The 18,685-nt window shown below is 37.8% G+C and overlaps 1 protein-coding gene and 1 long non-coding RNA gene across 2 annotated transcripts; both read left to right on the forward strand.

Moving 5' to 3' along the window:
• The first annotated feature begins 3,014 nt into the window (after window positions 1–3,014).
• On the forward strand, window positions 3,015–11,802 carry LOC140146303 (type-2 ice-structuring protein-like). Its single transcript, XM_072168103.1, has 3 exons — window positions 3,015–3,349; window positions 10,093–10,165; window positions 11,189–11,802. The coding sequence occupies exons 2-3, from the start codon at window positions 10,111–10,113 to the stop codon at window positions 11,644–11,646; spliced, it is 513 nt and encodes a 170-aa protein (XP_072024204.1). The 5' UTR covers window positions 3,015–3,349; window positions 10,093–10,110; the 3' UTR covers window positions 11,647–11,802.
• Window positions 11,803–12,814: 1,012 nt separating this feature from the next.
• On the forward strand, window positions 12,815–16,982 carry LOC140146304 (uncharacterized). The gene is made up of 2 exons (XR_011858223.1): window positions 12,815–13,822; window positions 16,251–16,982. It is a non-coding gene; the product is annotated as an uncharacterized lncRNA (long non-coding RNA).
• Window positions 16,983–18,685: the final 1,703 nt, after the last annotated feature.

Genomic DNA, 18,685 nt, shown 5'->3' on the forward strand with positions numbered 1-18,685 from the left:
AACTAACCGGGTGCTAAATATTGGCATTTATTGGTAAATACCACCAATGACATACTAGGAAATACTCAAAATTTTCATGTCGAAAGCTGAATTGGAAAATGTGTGCTAAATTGGTCTACATTTAATTCATACTTGTAACAAACGGCTCAATTGATATCACATCCTCTGAGTTTTACAACAATCCAACAATCTATATTCAGATAACCTTAAGAATGTTTGCTGCTTAATTAAGGGATTTCATATCAACCACATTTCATGACAATCCAATTATCTATTATCAGTAACTGTTAACCTTGATATTGAAGCATTGTAATTAATTTTAGATATATTTATTCGCAATGTATAGTTTACTGGTAGTTACAATCACATCATAAGGCCACTAACAGTCAATTTTGAGTTTCCCGTCACATAATTTCTGAAAACAAGTGAGGTAACTTTTTCATTGTTCATTATTTTTCTGCCTTTCGTTATATGACTAACACGAATGTAAAATGTGTTGTTATTTGCCACTCATTCACTTGAAGATGGATGTTTAGCCCTAATGAGATTCAAAAGTATATTAAAAATAGTCACAATAATGAATTCAAGTGAGGGTCAGAAAATGAAGTGAGGGCGGTGACGGGAACTCAAAATCGACTTTCATTGGCCTAATCAAAAAGACTGATTACTCAATCCCAGGGATTCCCGGTTGGTCTACACGTACCAAAAAATGTATAAAACCAAAGCCACTATCTACCCCAATTACTGGTATCCCCCCCCACCCCTCGACGACTAGTGTCACTCCCAACATCAATTAGTGTTGGTAGTAGTGCATGCACTATTTATACCCAGCTCTGGTCAGATCAGGGAATGGTCAGATAATGTTCATTATTATTGGTAAATTAGTGGTCACACTTTACTTGTCAATGCTTGTTGACAGCTTATCAGTAGTCAGATCAGCAGGGGTGCAGTATTCTTTTTCATAGAGCAAAATTGTTCAAAATGTTCTAAAAACCTTATTTTTGAACGGATTTTAATCGTTAACAAAGCAAAATGTATGTTTAATATATTAATTATTTCATTAATAGCAATTTCCTAAATTTCCATCCATAAATAACCACAGAGCATTATCTGTTTACAAAATAAGTGTTTATTTTCAATTAGCCATCTTATCAGTAAAACTGATAGGAGGCCAAATTATAGTCAAATCAATTAGCCATCTTATCAGTAAAACTGATAGGAGGCCAAATTATAGTCAAAAACAGATTCTTTGTCTGGTAGTCCCGGCAACCCAGTCTATATGTGGCTCAGTTGTAAACATACACAACACAAACTGACTGTGAAGGAGCCTATATGCACGTAAACAACTTTCTAGTACATGTATAATAAAATCCGTTTTTGAGTATATTAAAGAAAGTCATGCATTGGCAACATGAAGGAAATACCTATTGCTAACTTGGTAAAATGCATACTCGTAGTCCAATCTTGTACATCATAGCACCCAGTTTGGGTTTGTAGTTTCGAAATGTTGCAATTAAACATTAGTTCTTTCAAATATGAAACGCTAAAACACAAATCTAGAACAAACAATCATTATATTTAGAAAGATATAGCAAACTTTCCATGATAGAGATTGGACCCAAGACAAAGTACACCCAAATTAGGTGACAATTCGGAATTAAGCCATGGCTGGAAAAAAAAAATAGAAATTGAGCTTATCATTCTAGCTTATCATTCTGAGAAACATTTCTTTGACGCTATAGTGTAATGGTGATGTAGGCCTACCCGTATCTTCTAGCGGTTCCCCGGAATCTCATCTTCATGCGCACTCTTGGCATCTTCGGTAGTTTCTCCGATTGGTTTCAGAAACCGAAAAAGTGTTATTATATTTTCGGCACTCGATACAGCTTTCGATGCATGATGAAAAACTACAAGTAAATAAATCGCACTTAAATTTGTTAAATGCGCATTGGACAACACGTTGACACCAATAATACTTAATCCGAACTGGGATTTTGCAATGAGCATGGAGGTTGCGCAGAGGCCAAAGGCTGTCCAACGAATATCATCTACGTAATGGAAAGCAAAGTTCGGGTCAGCTTGAATTAAAATGCATATGTAAATGCGTCGCGAGTCATGATTTACGAGTCAGCCGGATTATGCTGCTGCTCATTTTACTTTTATGTAGAAAATAATACGAAGCCACCAAAAGCCGAGAATAAATCCACAATATCGGGGTTTTTATATTCAAATCATGTAATATTTGAATACTTAAAACCACAAACCACGATAGACCGCCAACATCAACCGCTCACTATGGATATCCAAGTATATTACCCCGCAGGGCTATAAAGAACCATTAACCGCGAAATTTGGATATCCAGCAAGCTTTGCCCCGCAGGGCTACAAAGAACCACTAAATGCAAAACGCCAAAAACCGTTTCTTGGGATTTTCTCCAAAAATGACATTTTTGCCGAAATTTGCCTTTACACACATGACAAATGAAAGGGTTTAACCCTGGTTGAATATCCATCACATCCGAGTCGCCATAAGCGAATATGAGTAGGCTACATGTATGGATTGAGGGCCTTCAGATCATAGTGTTACTGGTTTATACCGTAGATGGCGATATTTAAGTTGGTCAAAGATTCACGGTTGGTACAGGTGCAGGTCCAATGACAGTAATGTGTGCTATGTGCCTCCGATTGATTCACATCACGCATACACGTATTGCGTCGACTCGGACGTGCATACCGTGTTCTTAAGTTAACATATACATACTTCTATCCCTCTCCATAATTTTCCTTAAATGCCATTGCCAACGTCTTTGTCTGTCTGCACTAGTACTGTCAGTCTGCCGTTTTTCACCCCCGTCTTTGTCTGTTGTTTGTAGGCGTCTTTTCGTTTTTGCACAGAGGGCAATCACGTCTTTCGAGCTTTGCTCTTGTGATTGTCCTACCATCTTTTTCTCTATATTTTGTTACCTATATGATATGATGATGGTGAAATAAACTTGAACTTGAACTTGATACCGTGTTCTATCCGAAAAACCTGACGTCAGATGCCTTTTCGCTGGTTTCAGTATACGATTTATTCCGTGTAAGAAAATAAACAGGGGTCAATATTGCCAAGTACCGGTATGGACTTTCCGCTGAATTTAGACACGCTCGTTATATCGTGTCATATCACGCGGCTAAGAGCCAATAAGATTGTAGGAACACTCTGAAGTGTTTAAGAATATTTTATATCGCGATATATAAATATTCATAGGCCCTGTGCCGGTCAGTGATTACCAACTGCTATTCCAAGCTGGTTTAACCACAATCTACTTGGCCTACTGATTATTGAGACTCGTCGTACTATTTTAAGGTAAGTCATTTACACTACTTCTTTACGTTACTCCCTATTCCAGGAAAAAACAATGCCAATTTTTTGGATAAAAAATATAATCATGTTTTGTCAAATGAAACATAGCTAAATCTTAATCCTTTAGGTAGTTTTAACTGGCAATGAAAGTCAAATTTGAATAGTTTTGCAATTTGAGGGGAAATGGGCCAAAACATGCAATTTTGCATGATTTCTTACAATTTCGTCATTTAAAGACTTAGTACTCAAAATTTTGAGTATAGGCCTAAGCTATGAATTTGCTCATAATTAAGTTAATTTGATAACTGGTCATAAAAAGTATTAGAAAATGTGTTTTCCAACAATGCATAATCTGAAATTAGTCTTAGTACAAATCTTCAGGCTTGATTGTCACATTGTGAAACACGAAAACACCCTAAAAACGCATGATATTAGCTCTTATTTCCAATCATTGGCCATATATCAAAAATTTGACATTTATTGCCAGTTAGATCTGGCTATAAGGATAGGGATTGTTAAGTTTCACTTGGCAGAAGTTGATGGGGTTTTTTTATTCCCAAAAAATTAGTCCTGTATTTTTTTGGGAATAAAGACATACATATTAAGTATCATGTTAAGCAGATCACATTTTTGATGTGCAATTTGTACATAATGATTCCAATTCGCATCCGGGCGCTCTCACATGTAAAAATTCTAAGAGAATTTTGCAATCTAATGCTGGTATAACTTTCTGCAACTTTGATACGTTGCGTCTGGAACCACTATACTTCACCAGGCAACTGACCGCTGGACTGGTCACGTCCGGTCACGCTCATACATGGGACTGGGCCACAATCCAGCGGACCAGTTGCCTGATGAAGTCCGATGATTCCAGACGCAACGTAGCATTGTTGCAAAAAGTAAGTTCCAGTAGTAATTGCCAAACTCAATGTTTGTTAATGTACATTTTCAAATTTGGAATCATCATGCTGAATACAGTAAAGGCCCCAAGTGTAAAAAAGTGCTTAAGGTTTGACACTATTTTAAAGTGTTGCGATTTGGTAGTTCACAACATCTTGCGAATGGTAGTCAGCTTTGGCAAAAATCATATTGCTCATTTCATAGAGAGTGTGTATAGAAGAATTTAAATATCACCGATATACTTTTGTAGGTCCTGTGGTTCTTGAGTTATGTTGTAGGAGTTGAAACACCTGCAACACTTACATAAACGTACATAACTCATTAACAACGATAAATCAAGCAAGGTTTGAAAGTACATGTAGGCCTATATGGTTTTGTAAAACATCAAAGTGTTATTTTTCAATAATATATTGATTTACATAATGAAAGTCGATATTTTTAGCTGCTTCGACCAACAGTACCTTGTCTACCCTTAAAATGCTTAAAAGTGAAGGATAAGCCATACAAATAATTATTGTCATTTGGTATTTTTAAAAGCCAATGATTGGTAGAGTGCTCAACCTTTTGGGATCATTATAATAATTTGAAACAAGGAATAAAATTACATTGCAGTTTGACAAAACTGACTTCACATTTTCAGTGGCGTGTCCAGCGGGCACTTTGTTAAAAACATGTAAAATCAGCCGTTTTTGGCGATTTTAGCCATTAAGCCCCCCGCATAAATATGAAAGTCCCTCTGAGCCCCCCGCAGGAAAAGATCCTGGACACGCCAGTGATTTTGGTTCCTGAAGAATGAGGTATTGTTTCAAGACCTCGCGAAACAGTTCTGTAAAACTGCAATGTAATTTTATTCCTTGTTTGTAATTATTACTGTCAGTATATAAATGTCAGATTCATGAGTCAGGGCCGGATTTACCTTTTTGGGGGCCCTGGGCCAGGCCACAATTTGGAGGCCCCAAACGCACCGTGAGGAAGGCATGTGCACTCAAGTAGCTAAGTTTTTAGATTGTACTAGGACATTTGCGCGTGAAGCGCGCGAAAAAAATTATAGTTTTGGCCCAAATTGAAACTGAATTTTGCTATATAGGACATTTCGCGCGCGAAGCGGGCAAAATTTTGCAATTTGTGTACCCTATTTTGGCCCAAAACATGGTTTTTTTCGTCTAAATGCACACTGCACAGGGGAATTTTTGGGGCCCCAAAATCTGGGAGCCCTGGGCCCGGGCCCATCTGGCCCTATGGTAAATCCGGCCCTGAAATGAGAAGCAGAATATATTTTTTTGTTTGGTTCAGGGGTTCTTGAGATAGCTCTTTGATATTTTGAAAAAAAAACCTCAAAACTTGGCTCGAGAACTTCTAAAGGGGAAAAACTCTCAAAAACAGGACAATGATTTTCTCTTTCTGTCACCTATATGCATTAGAAAAGGTCACATGATACCGTCCCGACACTGCATGATATAACCAAACACAAAAGAAATCAAACAATGATCCATGACAACGCAAATTGAATAGGCCCCTGGACTTGACGGTATAGCGAACCTTTTGACTCAATTATACTTATCGGGTCATTTGTACATTACAAAAAAAGTACACTATCAATCAATTTGTTATTATAGGTCTGTCACACTACGACGGACTGGATCAACGTACATCACCGAATACAAAAATATTTTATTCGGTGGAAAAATCACCAGTCCGGCAGAAGATTCGGTGGGATTTTGGGTCCGATTCCCGTTCGTCTCTCTATGCGTTGTGACCGCTAATAATCCTGCAGGCGTCTTATATCTGATCGTTCAACGTCCGACAAATGACCGGATTTGGGGGTCCGATTTCCGTTCGTTTCTCTATGCGTTGTGGCCGCTAATAATCCTGCAGGCGTCTTATATTCGATCGTTCAACGTCCGACAAATGACCGGATTTGGGGGTCAACGTCCGACAAATGACCGGATTTAGGGGTCCGATTCACGTTCGTCTCTCTATGCGTTGTGGCCGCTAATAATCCTGCAGGCGTCTTATATTCAATCGTTCAACGTCCGACTAATGACCGGCGAATCCGTCGCATGTGGCACCAACAGGGACGTCCACCCTATCAGAAAAGTGGGGGAGGAGAGGGTGTTTGAGAGGGTTTTTGACCCCTTAGAGGCAGTGACGTAGCAAGCACTTTTTCAGAGGGTGAACAAAGTGGGGAAAGACAACTTTTGTTTAAGGGGGAAAACTTTGACGAAAATGGTCAAATATTGGCTAATAAGTACAAAAGGGCTACAAATCTTATATATCAGGGCAACCAGCGTCCGGGGGCAATAGAGGTGAGAAACCTTTGGACAATGAAGGCCCAATTGAAGCCATTTGTCATTTTTGGGATCAATTTTAGCACTATTATTGGGTACTATTTTAGTTTGAAACAGCCGCAAATTGGTGAAACGAAAGCCTAATTGAAGCCATTGAAAAGTTTTCACCATTATTGTATAATATAAACAATATTGTTTTAAAAATAACACGTGGATGTCCATAGCAGAAGCAAAAGGAAGACTTGTCCATTTTTCAAAATGAAGGTCCAATTGAAGCCATTTGCATGGGGACTGTAGGGCCTATTTACATTATTAGGCCTAGGCCTATTGTGTAAAAATTTAGTTTTAAAAATGGAAAATTTGGAAAATTGTTTTGGTGCATCATTTTTACACTATTATTGCCTTAAACATGTTAAACAAAAAACAAAGAAGGCCCGAACTGAATTTGCAAAATTTAAAATGTTACACTGGTCCACTGACACTTAGATATAAGACTTCAGACTCGTAATTTCAGGTAAAGCATGCATGGATTGATATGTTAAAGTCAGTAATAGACCTAAGTCCGTCTTAAATACTGACTTTGGTGACAAAATGTCACGGGCCCTACATATCGACGGGCCGGCAGTAATTTTCACAGGCTTTTGGGCCAAGGACCCACCTTTAAGCACTGCCTATAATATTCACAGGCCTATACTTGGGCTTACTGCTATCCTGGGCCTACTCAATAACGTACAATTTAACCTTTTCTCTTCTTTTTTCTTTCTTGTCAATCACTAAAACTGGTAGGAATTTGATATCGCGTCCTCTACCCTTCAGAAAGTGCCCCTCCCCCAATACTACTTACATGCATGGACCTACTTATTACGTGCAATTTAACTTTTTCTCTTCTCTGTTCAATTTTTCTCACTTTCTATTCTTTTTTTTTCTCTCCTTTCCCCCTTTTTTCTACTTGTCAGTCACAACTAAAACTACTGGGGGATTTGATATTGCGTCCCACACCCTTCAGAAAGAGCCCCCTCCCCCCATGATCGATGCACATGTTCGCCATAGGCCTACATCCGGTACAAAAACCTGCGAAACCTCCCAAACACCTGCGGTTTATAAACGAAAGAATAACGAACAAACCAATCGAATATATACAGGATCGTACGAACACACATCGGACAACTTCCGAACATGTGTATCGGCACACTTTGTTTCAAGTTTTGTGCATGCACAAAACTTGAAACGGAGTGTCGACGGACTAAAAAACATCACCTAACACGAAACGCATTTGGCGGATAATAGCAGGACATATGAAGAACATAAAACGAACATTGACGAACACTAACGGATTTGCTAAAATACCGTCCGTTTCTTGTACGGAAGACCGATCCGGTGTAGTGTGACACTAAGACGGACTGGGTCAACGTACATCACACCGAATATTTGGGGTGAAGGCCTCACAGGAACGTGTTTGCAACGAACACGGGCCGAGTGCAACGAACAAAGAACGAACATGAACGAAAGGAGAGCGAACAAACTCCGGCAATATGCAGCACCATACGAACACACATCGGATAAATACCGAACATGTGTATTCGGTACACTCCGTTTCAAGTTTTGTGCATGCACAAACTTGCCGACGGACTTAACGAACATCACCTAACACGAAACGCATTTTGGCGGATGATAGCAGGACATAAAAAGAACATAAAACGATCATTGACGAACAACAACGGATTTACTAAAATACCATCCGTTTCTTGTACGGAAGACCTATTCGGTGTAGTGTGACAGACCTATTACTTATTTATCAAAAGGACCTATAGCAGTAGTGTTTCCAAATTCATCTGAATACCATGCCAGGGACAATGAGATCCAGGTTTTTGAAGGGGATGGGACACTTCCTCCCAATTTTATAGCAAATACAAGCTCTGTTGGTCATTCTGAGAGAGTGAGGGAGGGGGTATCCCCATAGGCGGCGGAATGGGCGGTGACACGGCGCGTTGTCCCTCCCCCTAAAAATCATAACATAAGAAAAAACGAAGCAATATGTGCCTAGGGCTACATTTGCCTTTTTAAAACGAAAAACATTCTTGTTTTGTCCCAAAGTAGTATAGAAAATTGTACAAATTTGCGCGCTTTGCTTGCACTGGCCCCACAAATAGCAAAAACACCTCATATTGGGCTAAAAGTCCGATTGAAACCAAGACACAATAGGCATATATAGGCCTACATATTCCCGACCCTTCTAAATTTTAATGCCTCCACCCCCACTGTGTATGCCTTTGAAATCTTTTGTTCAAAAATGATCATGAATCGTCAAAAAAGTGACCTTTTTACCTTTTCTTTCACTATAGCTTGCTGAACGTTCTAAGGCTTTCTATAGCCTCCCAGGGTATTCCATTTAAAATCCACTCTACCCCCTGGGAGATTTTGGAAATATCTTTCACATGGGGAGTATGCATTTCAAATGGAATGAACACATTAGGCAGCTCAATTTGAATTTCATACCCGCTCTGAGAAAGATTCAATCTAAATCTTCCACCTGATACCATGTGAGTTTCAAACGGAGCTGCCTGATGTGTTCATTCCATTTGAAATGCATACTCCCTCTGTGGAAGATATTTCCAAAATCTTCCACAGGGGTGGTGTGGATTTTAAATGGAATAGCCCAACACACAATTATTATTCCCGCCCAATGAAGTTTTTGTCCCCGGCAAACTAATTTTTTATTATTATTGTTATTATCATTGCTTCTGTTTTTTAAGCCACGAAAGTTTGTTCCTTTCTTGGGTCTATGGTTCAAGCCCCTGGGTCTATTGTTCGAGAGAGCTCTTCTGGCGACGAGGTCACATTTGACTAATCTACTTGTTATTCATTGTTTCGTGAATCAACGCATATCATGATAGATGTGTTAAATAACCGGCCGGGATAAACAAGATCGGTCATATCAAAGACCCAATATACAAAATGGTATCTGGGGTCCCTAGATCTAGGGTCTTTGATATTACCCAATAAAGTTGACCGCTTATATAAATTTATATCTGATATACTTACATGGTTTCAGAGTTGTCGCTTAAAATGATAGATTAAATTTCATTATTTTGTGCCATTCTTAGAGCTGTTTCAATCAAAAGAAGTAACGTAATTATTTCATTATTTGTGCCATTTGGTCCAGTGAGATATAGAGATATTGAACGACTTTTTAGCGTGGATTTTCCTGGCTCCGGATTTACTTCGAAAAATACCTGGGCATAATATAATTTGAAATGCCCTACACCAACATCTTTAGTACAGTGTGTCCTATATCATTTAGAAATCATCTGTTAGGAAAGTTTTGATATATTTTTTTAAGCAATCTGTATGGAGACACACTTATGTTCTGATTGGACCAGGCTCAAGCAAATTACTCAAGTCAGGCTAAACTTAGCCCGGGAGCAAGTAATTCAGAGAACCGACAAGATTGACAAGTGTAGTGTAGTAAGGGAAGTGAGCTGTGCGACTAGATGGTGGGATCCAGGGGTTTCGACTTCACTATTAAACTAACCTTTACCTACTTTTTTGTAATTACAGTTTAACGCAGTCTTAAAGATGAAGATCGCTATTCTTGTTCTCTGTCTTGCTGCCTACTCATCGGCACAACTAAGTAAGTTGTGCATCTAATATTTTCATTTAAAGCTACAACCTTTTTCAGCAGTATGATCGAGTTCATTGATCAATTCGGCTACTCTTGACTTGTGATGTCAGAGAACTAGTGACCCAGTGGGCCCTGGGGGTACTCAAGTTTGGTTTTGGTAGGGACGTGCCGCTGAGAATTTGAAAGTGGACCCATAAATATACCAATTTTTCAAGAAATGTGGACCCATTTATATACCAAAAGTCAAAATTTTCGGCCAAATTTAACCCAAATTGTCTTAGTTTTTACAAATTTTCCCAACATTTTGGGAAAATTTTGAAAATTTTGGCTAGATTAAGGAAAAATTGGGCTATTTTCCGAAAAATTGAGAAAATTTGAAAAAAGGACCCATTTATATACCAAAATAGGCTTTGAAAAAGGGGTCATTGATATACCAAAAGGCTGAAAATGCTACCCATATTTGCGGCACGTCCCCGTATGGTCATTTGTACTGAGAACCCCCCCGGGCAGTGGGCACGTCAGCAAAATGACGTCAATATGTTCATCGGAATAATAGATGGTGGCAAGCTCTGGTATGAAAGTTTGTTTACGTCAATTGGTTAGTTTAACGTTGTAATAACATAATTTTACGACCGTGGGTAAATTTTTGTTGGTTTAAAGTTGTAATGTCTAACGATCGTCAAATGAACCAACCAATTTACGTCAAAAATACTTTCATGTTACCATACTGCAACGATAACCATTATATATATATATAACGTTATTTTAAATTGGCACAACGTTATGCTCAATTGGGACAACTTTGGTATTTTCACTTTCGATTTTAATTTTTTTAAATCTTAAAGTAGCTGAAGAAATTATTACCTTCACGTGAAACTCCAGTGCCGCCGACATCGGGGGGGGTCAGGGGTGTGTTTCTAAAATGTATAAATAATTGTTTGTTACAACCTTCACACACCGTCTTAAAAAGGGTGGTTACCATGGTTACGCCGCCGATATTATTGATGAGCTGAAGACCATTTCTTCTTGCAGGTTGTGATGAGGGATGGACACTTATCGGACGTGAATGTTATATGGAGTTCCAATCCACTCCTCCGGATGAACAGCTGCAAATTCGAAGGACCTGCTGCGATTATCCAACCGCCAAAGCTATCTGCGAAAGGTTTGGAGCACATCTAGTCGACATTAAATCCCAAGAAGAACAAGACAACATCCGCAGCTGGCTTGAAAGTGTCAACTCAACGGACGTGTGGATGGGAATGACGTCACCAACTCCTGGGGGTAAACTCTTCCATTCAGACAACACCCCAGTTAAATACTTCACCTGGACTTCCAGTGAGCCAGGACGTGGTCTAGGGAGAAACGAACCGGTACGCTGTGTGAGAATGCATGAAGAGAATGATAACTTGTTCGACTGGTCAGATAGGGCGTGCTTCTGGCAATATGGGGCCTTGTGCGAAAAAGACCCGAATAAGCCTAGAAAGGGGTAGAGCCATAAAAGGCGAGGCATATAATTATATCAGAGAGGATCAGACAACTTTCTCTCAATGCTCTGCGCGCTAGCCACAGGTTTCAACATAAAAAGTCCAAGTTTTAAGATATTTTTCAAAATTTCAAGATCTCTTAAAGAGGAAGTTCGCCGGAGCAGTTCTTCTGGGGTGAACCAAACCTGCCTGGTTATCAAATGAATCAGTGACAATGTTATCTCTGAAATTAACCGATGTTAATTGATGCAATAACATTAAAACATCAATTAGCACCTGTCAAATTCAGAGAAAATTATGGTAACTGGTTAATTTGATAACCAGGCAGGTTTGGTTCACCCAAGAAGAACTGCTCTGACGGGGCTTCGTCTTTAAGGCTGAATACCATGTTTGTTTGTATACACGGTCCCTGTTTGTATTAATTTTAATGCATTTTTCATGCCGCTTCCAAATGTTGTCGTGAAAATTTACAATTCTGAAATGTTTTAATTTTTTTAAATTTGAAACTTGTCGTCTGCAGTCGAACCCGCTTGAGAGAGTTAGGATGATCTGTACTGATATAAGTTATGAATAAGGCAGAATGAAAGCCAAAATCTTAAGGGATCTGGAATGAGCGTTTTGAGCGTTTCGGCAGTATTTTTTTAGGGATATGAGAGCACATCAGACATATCGAATAGCATTCTGAATACGAAGAATGTCTTTGTGATATCAAATAGTTTTCATTTTTTTAAACTCACGATATAATACAAATTTTATGCCAAATTTTATAACAGTCCTCGAAGTAAATTTTATAAATCTTATGATATATTCTTAAAGTGTATGTATAGCTGGGAGGAAAAGCCGACGATCAATTGAAAATTTTGATCTTTCATATTGAAGATGTGGATTTTTTTCCCCAAAAGAACTAATTTTTGTTGGTGTTTTGGGGAAACAAATCCATATCTTCAATACGAAAGGTCAAAATTTGCAATTGATCGTCGGCTTTCCATCCCACCTACATACACTTTAAGTATAAATCATCAAATTTAGAAAATTTACTTCGAGGACTGTTAAATATCAAAAATATCAATTTTTAATAATTTGCCATAAAATGTGTATTACATTGCAAATTTCAAAAATCTTAATTATTTGATATCAGAAGGACATTCTTCGTATTCAGAATGCAATTGATATGTCTGATGTGCTCTAATGTCCCACAATAAATACTGTCCAAACGTTCATACCCCATCCCTTAATGCTAGAGACTTACAAAATATTTACAAATCTTTAAATAAAGGTAAAGGTATCTGTTAACTGTTAATTTAACTCATTAGATATTTTCCGTGGATGTAATCACTGTCCTGTACTCAGGGCCGTTCCTAGGGATTTTGCCGCCCTATAGGCAAAGCCTCTCCCTGCCGCCCCACCAGCATACCAAAAAGTGTTAAGGGAGGTTACCCCTTTAAAACTAGCAGGGATACATAATGACGCCCCTTTCATGAAACAATTGCGCGCTTACCACTATTTAATTTTGGTTATAATGAAATTGAATATCGAGCTAAAATTGATATTTCAAATGATTTTGTGCGAAATGCGCGCGAAGCTCGCGAAAATCTGGACTTTCATCATTTGGAGGGGCGCAGAATCGATCCTGAATTGGTCGATTCGGCGCCCCGTAAGGGTGGCGCCAAGGGGCACGTGCCTCCCCCCCCCCCATCGCTACGCCACTGGTTTTTTCCGCCGTTTTCTGTTTCTCTTTTAGCCCCCTTTTTATTTTTCCTCCCATTGTTTCTTTTTATCCACCCTCATTTTTTCGTCCCTTTTCTTTCTCCATTCCTGTTTTTTTAGTCTTCTTTTTCACCTTTTTTTTGCGCCCCTCTACGTTTGCCGCCCTAGGCGACCGCCTTACCTGGCCTAATGGTAGGAACGGCCCTGCCTGTACTCCTGTATCCAACAGATAAATGGTTTTTTTTCTAAGCAGCTACAATATAAAATATGGCGGATCGAGAAAGAAATATATGTATGTATAAAGCTAAGCCAGTCATCATTCTATTAATGTATGACACTTTTTGGACCAAAAATGATTTTTAAAACCCAAAGTGATAAAAAGATACATTTTGGGCTTATTTGGTCATAATTCATAAAAATAACTCCAATGCCCCAATAATGAAAAAAAAAACCCTTCCTAGTATGGAGTGTATAGGTTACAAAAAACACACAAAAGCGAAATTTTGGATGGGAATGACGTCACCAACTCCTGGGGGTAAACTCTTCCATTCAGACAACACCCCCGTTAAATACTTCACCTGGACTTCCAGTGAGCCAGGGCGGGGCTTAGGGAGAAACGAACCGGTACGCTGTGTGAGAATGCATGAAGAGAATGATAACTTGTTCGACTGGTCAGATAGGGCGTGCTTCTGGCAATATGGGGCCTTGTGCGAAAAAGACCCGAATAAGCCTAGAAAGGGGTAGAACCCATAAAAGGCGAGGCATATAATTATATCAGAGAGGATCAGACAACTTTCTCTCAATGCTCTGCGCGCTAGCCACAGGTTTCAACATAAAAAGTCCAAGTTTTAAGATATTTTTCAAAATTTCAAGATCTCTTAAAGAGGAAGCCCCGCCGGAGCAGTTCTTCTGGGGTGAACCAAACCTGCCTGGTTATCAAATGAATCAGTGACAATGTTATCTCTGAAATTAACCGATGTTAATTGATGCAATAACATTAAAACATCAATTAGCACCTGTCAAATTCAGAGAAAATTATGGTAACTGGTTAATTTGATAACCAGGCAGGTTTGGTTCACCCAAGAAGAACTGCTCTGACGGGGCTTCGTCTTTAAGGCTGAATACCATGTTTGTTTGTATACACGGTCCCTGTTTGTATTAATTTTAATGCATTTTTCATGCCGCTTCCAAATGTTGTCGTGAAAATTTACAATTCTGAAATGTTTTAATTTTTTTTAATTTGAAACTTGTCGTCTGCAGTCGAACCCGCTTGGAGAGAGTTAGGATGATCTGTACTGATATAAGTTATGAATAAGGCAGAATGAAAGCCAAAATCTTAAGGGATCTGGAATGAGCGTTTTGAGCGTTTCGGCAGTATTTTTTTAGGGATATGAGAGCACATCAGACATATCGAATAGCATTCTGAATACGAAGAACGTCTTTCTGATATCAAATAGTTTTCATTTTTTTAAATTCACGATATAATACAAATTTTATGCCAAATTTTATAACAGTCCTCGAAGTAAATTTTATAAATCTTATGATATATTCTTAAAGTGTATGTATAGCTGGGAGGAAAAGCCGACGATCAATTGAAAATTTTGATCTTTCATATTGAAGATGTGGAAAAAGACCTAATTTTTTTTTTTGTTTTGGGAAACAAATCCATATCTTCAATACGAAAGGTCAAAATTTTCAATTGATCGTCGGCTTTCCATCCCACCTACATACACTTTAAGTATAAATCATCAAATTTATGAAGTTTACTTCAAGTACTGTTAAATATCAAAAATATCAATTTTAATAATTTGCCATAAAATGTGTATTACATTGCAAATTTCAAAAAATCAAAATTATTTGATATCAGAAGGACATTCTTCGTATTCAGAATGCAATTCGATATGTCTGATGTGCTCTAATGTCCCACAATAAATACTGTCCAAACGTTCATACCCCATCCCTTAATGCTAGAGACTTACAAAATATTTACAAATCTTTAAATAAAGGTAAAGGTATCTGTTAACTGTTAATTTAACTCATTAGATATTTTCCGTGGATGTAATCACTGTCATGTACTCAGGGCCGTTCCTAGGGATTTTGCCGCCCTATAGGCAAAGCCTCTCCCTGCCGCCCCACCAGCATACCAAAAAGTGTTAAGGAGGTTACCCCCTAGCAGGGATACATAATGACGCCCCTTTCATGAAACAATTGCGCGCTTACCACTATTTAATTTTGGTTATAATGAAATTGAATATCGAGCTAAAATTGATATTTCAAATGATTTTGTGCGAAATGCGCGCGAAGCTCGCGAAAATCTGGACTTTCATCATTTGGAGGGGCGCATAATCGATCCTGAATTGGTCGATTCGGCGCCCCGTAAGGGTGGCGCCAAGGGCACTTGCCTCTCCCCCCCCCCCATCGCTACGCCACTGGTTTTTTCCGCCGTTTTCTGTTTCTCTTTTAGCCCCTTTTATTTTTCCTCCCATTGTTTCTTTTTATCCACCCTCATTTTTTCGTCCCTTTTCTTTCTCCATTCCTGTTTTTGTTTTCTTTTTTGCCCTTTTTTTGCGCCCCTCTACGTTTGCCGCCCTAGGCGACCGCCTTACCTGGCCTATAATGGTAGGAACGGCCCTGCCTGTACTCCTGTATCCAACAGATAAATGTTTTTTTTCTAAGCAGCTACAATATAAAATATGGCGGATCGAGAAAGAAATATATGTATGTATAAAGCTAAGCCAGTCATCATTCTATTAATGTATGACACTTTTTGGACCAAAAATGATTTTTTTAAACCCAAAGTGATAAAAAGATACATTTTGGGCTTATTTGGTCATAATTCATAAAAATAACTCTAATGCCCCAATAATGAAAAAAACAACCTTCCTATAGTATGGAGTGTATAGGTTACAAAAAACACACAAAAGCGAAATTTTGGATTTTTCCTTTTTCTGTAGTGTGTTACAAATTATTTGAGGCAAAGAAATGTGTGGTTTTTTTGATGTAATTTTCTCCAAAAAGTGCTCTATTTACCCCCAAAACTGAACCTTGTTCAACATCATAGACCACTTTGCACCCTTTTCGGTTTTTTTTAATAATTCCATATTATTTGGTCGAAAATGTAAAGTTAGTTTAGAGCCTATAGTACCATTGTAATTAAAATTGAACTAAATTGCCCTGATGATACCATTGCATTCCAAGAAATTGGTTTTCACTTTACATATTTTTTGTCACTCGATAAAAAGATCCATTTACCTTTAATAGATCATTAAAAACAGCACATATTTTGACTATTGCAAAACTTTATTTGCATAAGAGTAAAGATGACAGAAAAAAGACCAAACGTAGATGCTTAAATAATTATTTCGAATTACCAAGCAATTGTACCTTACAGTTCCAAAATTTCATTAAAAAAGGCAATCCTGGCAAATATTAATGTTTATTTAATACAAATTTCTCACAGGTAATTCACTTGCTTGTTTCCAATCCTGGAATAAATTCTCTTATAATGCCTGTTATTAACACTAATAAATAAGAATTAAGATACATGATAATGTTAAGGTATACGTGACAGTAATATGTATTAGGAAACTTCGAATAAAGACGGCTGTCAAAAAAGAAATTCTTTTATTTTCTAATATTTAAATATCTTACTGTATGTACATGGATCACCGAAATATTCTGATTTACGTATGAGCTATAGACAAAAATGGAACATCAATGTTTTTGTTTGCTTATGACACCCGCCTGAACAACATATCCAAAAAGGTCAAAAAAAGGCACAGGGGAAATGTTAATTTGCATATTTCCAAAATGGCCGCTAATGCAGGCCTCAATTTTCAAAATTAGAGGAATATGGATAAAAATCCTATAGTTGTATACCTCTCATTATTAAGATTCAGAAAAAGTATAGTTTGACTTTATCTCCGATGCATAGATTGAGAATGCAATTATATTGTTGAATGCAATGAATTTGTCGTTTCAAATATCATACTCGACTTTGTCTCGCGTGATATTTGAAAAATCTAGCGCGATTGATAAATTCAGGTATCATGCTAGACTATACTCCGTAGTCCACTTGCCCATTTTGCATACTCTGGCTATTACATTTAAGCATAAAACTCTGATTTATATTGATTTGTGCGCAACTGATAGATTTTCACATCTGTATCTGATCTTTTCAGTCACCGCACTCCCTCTAGCTCTATTTGTTAGCTTCCCAAGTGGATTTTCGTGGTTCGCTATCAATAAACTGGTAGATTCCAAAATCAGAATTGTTCAGTATTATTAAGTGAGCCATTATAATTATGCAAGATAATGTTGCATTCAATTACTTTTATTGTCACTAATCATCTGATATTCTTAATTCTTTATGACCATTTTACTATTGAATACTTTAATTTTAATAAACATCAGTATAATTTTGAGTTCAACGAAATGGGTTCATCATGACTAATAATAACATATTTTTAATAAAATTCGACTATGGCATAGTCTAGTATCATGCGAAAGTATCCATCCAATTTCATCATTATTATGTCTTCAGAATCTTTTTTTGGTCAAAAACATGATTTCTGGTCAAAAATGTGATTTCTGGTCGAAAATGTGATTTTGGGTCAAAAATGTGATTTTTGGTCAATTTTTGGTCAAAAATGTCCCATCACTACGGAAGCGTCTAAGTGCCACGACTTGGCAAGATAATGATCTTGCCATGTCGATATATTATCAGCATTATGTCAACATGACGATATAAATTATCTCACCAAGACAACTTACCAAAACATGTAAATCGACAAAGCAAGATAGATTATCATGCCAAGTCGACATACCAAAAATTAATGTCGTCTTGGCGAAATAAATCATTATGCCAAGTCAACTTCGCAAAAAATGGATGTCGACATGGCAGGATAACTTGTCACGTCAAGGTGACTTAACAAAAAATGTAAGTCAACATGACAAGATAAATAATCATGCCAAGTCGACTTACCAAAAATGGATGTCGACATGTCGAGTTATATGGTATATTAGCAAAAAATGGTGTTGACATGGCATTATAGAATAAGCATACATTTTAATCGTAAGTTAAAAGAATGTGCGCGCAGGGAGCGAAAGATTTGAGTCGCCAGTTATAACCCTGCTATAAAATTCTATGACCCCCAGTATATTCTTGACCCCATTCCGAAGAAAATGACAGCCCCTAATATACCTAATCAAAATGAACACTATAACTCACCAAAACGAATTGGGATCAAAAATAAATGAGTAGCGATCACAGGTGAAAATAAGTGGGAGACCGGAGCCGTTTGGCACGCAGAAACGCTGAAATGGTCCCTGGTTCCAA

This window comes from Amphiura filiformis, chromosome 2 (assembly GCF_039555335.1).
Source record: "Amphiura filiformis chromosome 2, Afil_fr2py, whole genome shotgun sequence".
In the NCBI taxonomy this organism is placed as follows: domain Eukaryota; kingdom Metazoa; phylum Echinodermata; class Ophiuroidea; order Amphilepidida; family Amphiuridae; genus Amphiura; species Amphiura filiformis.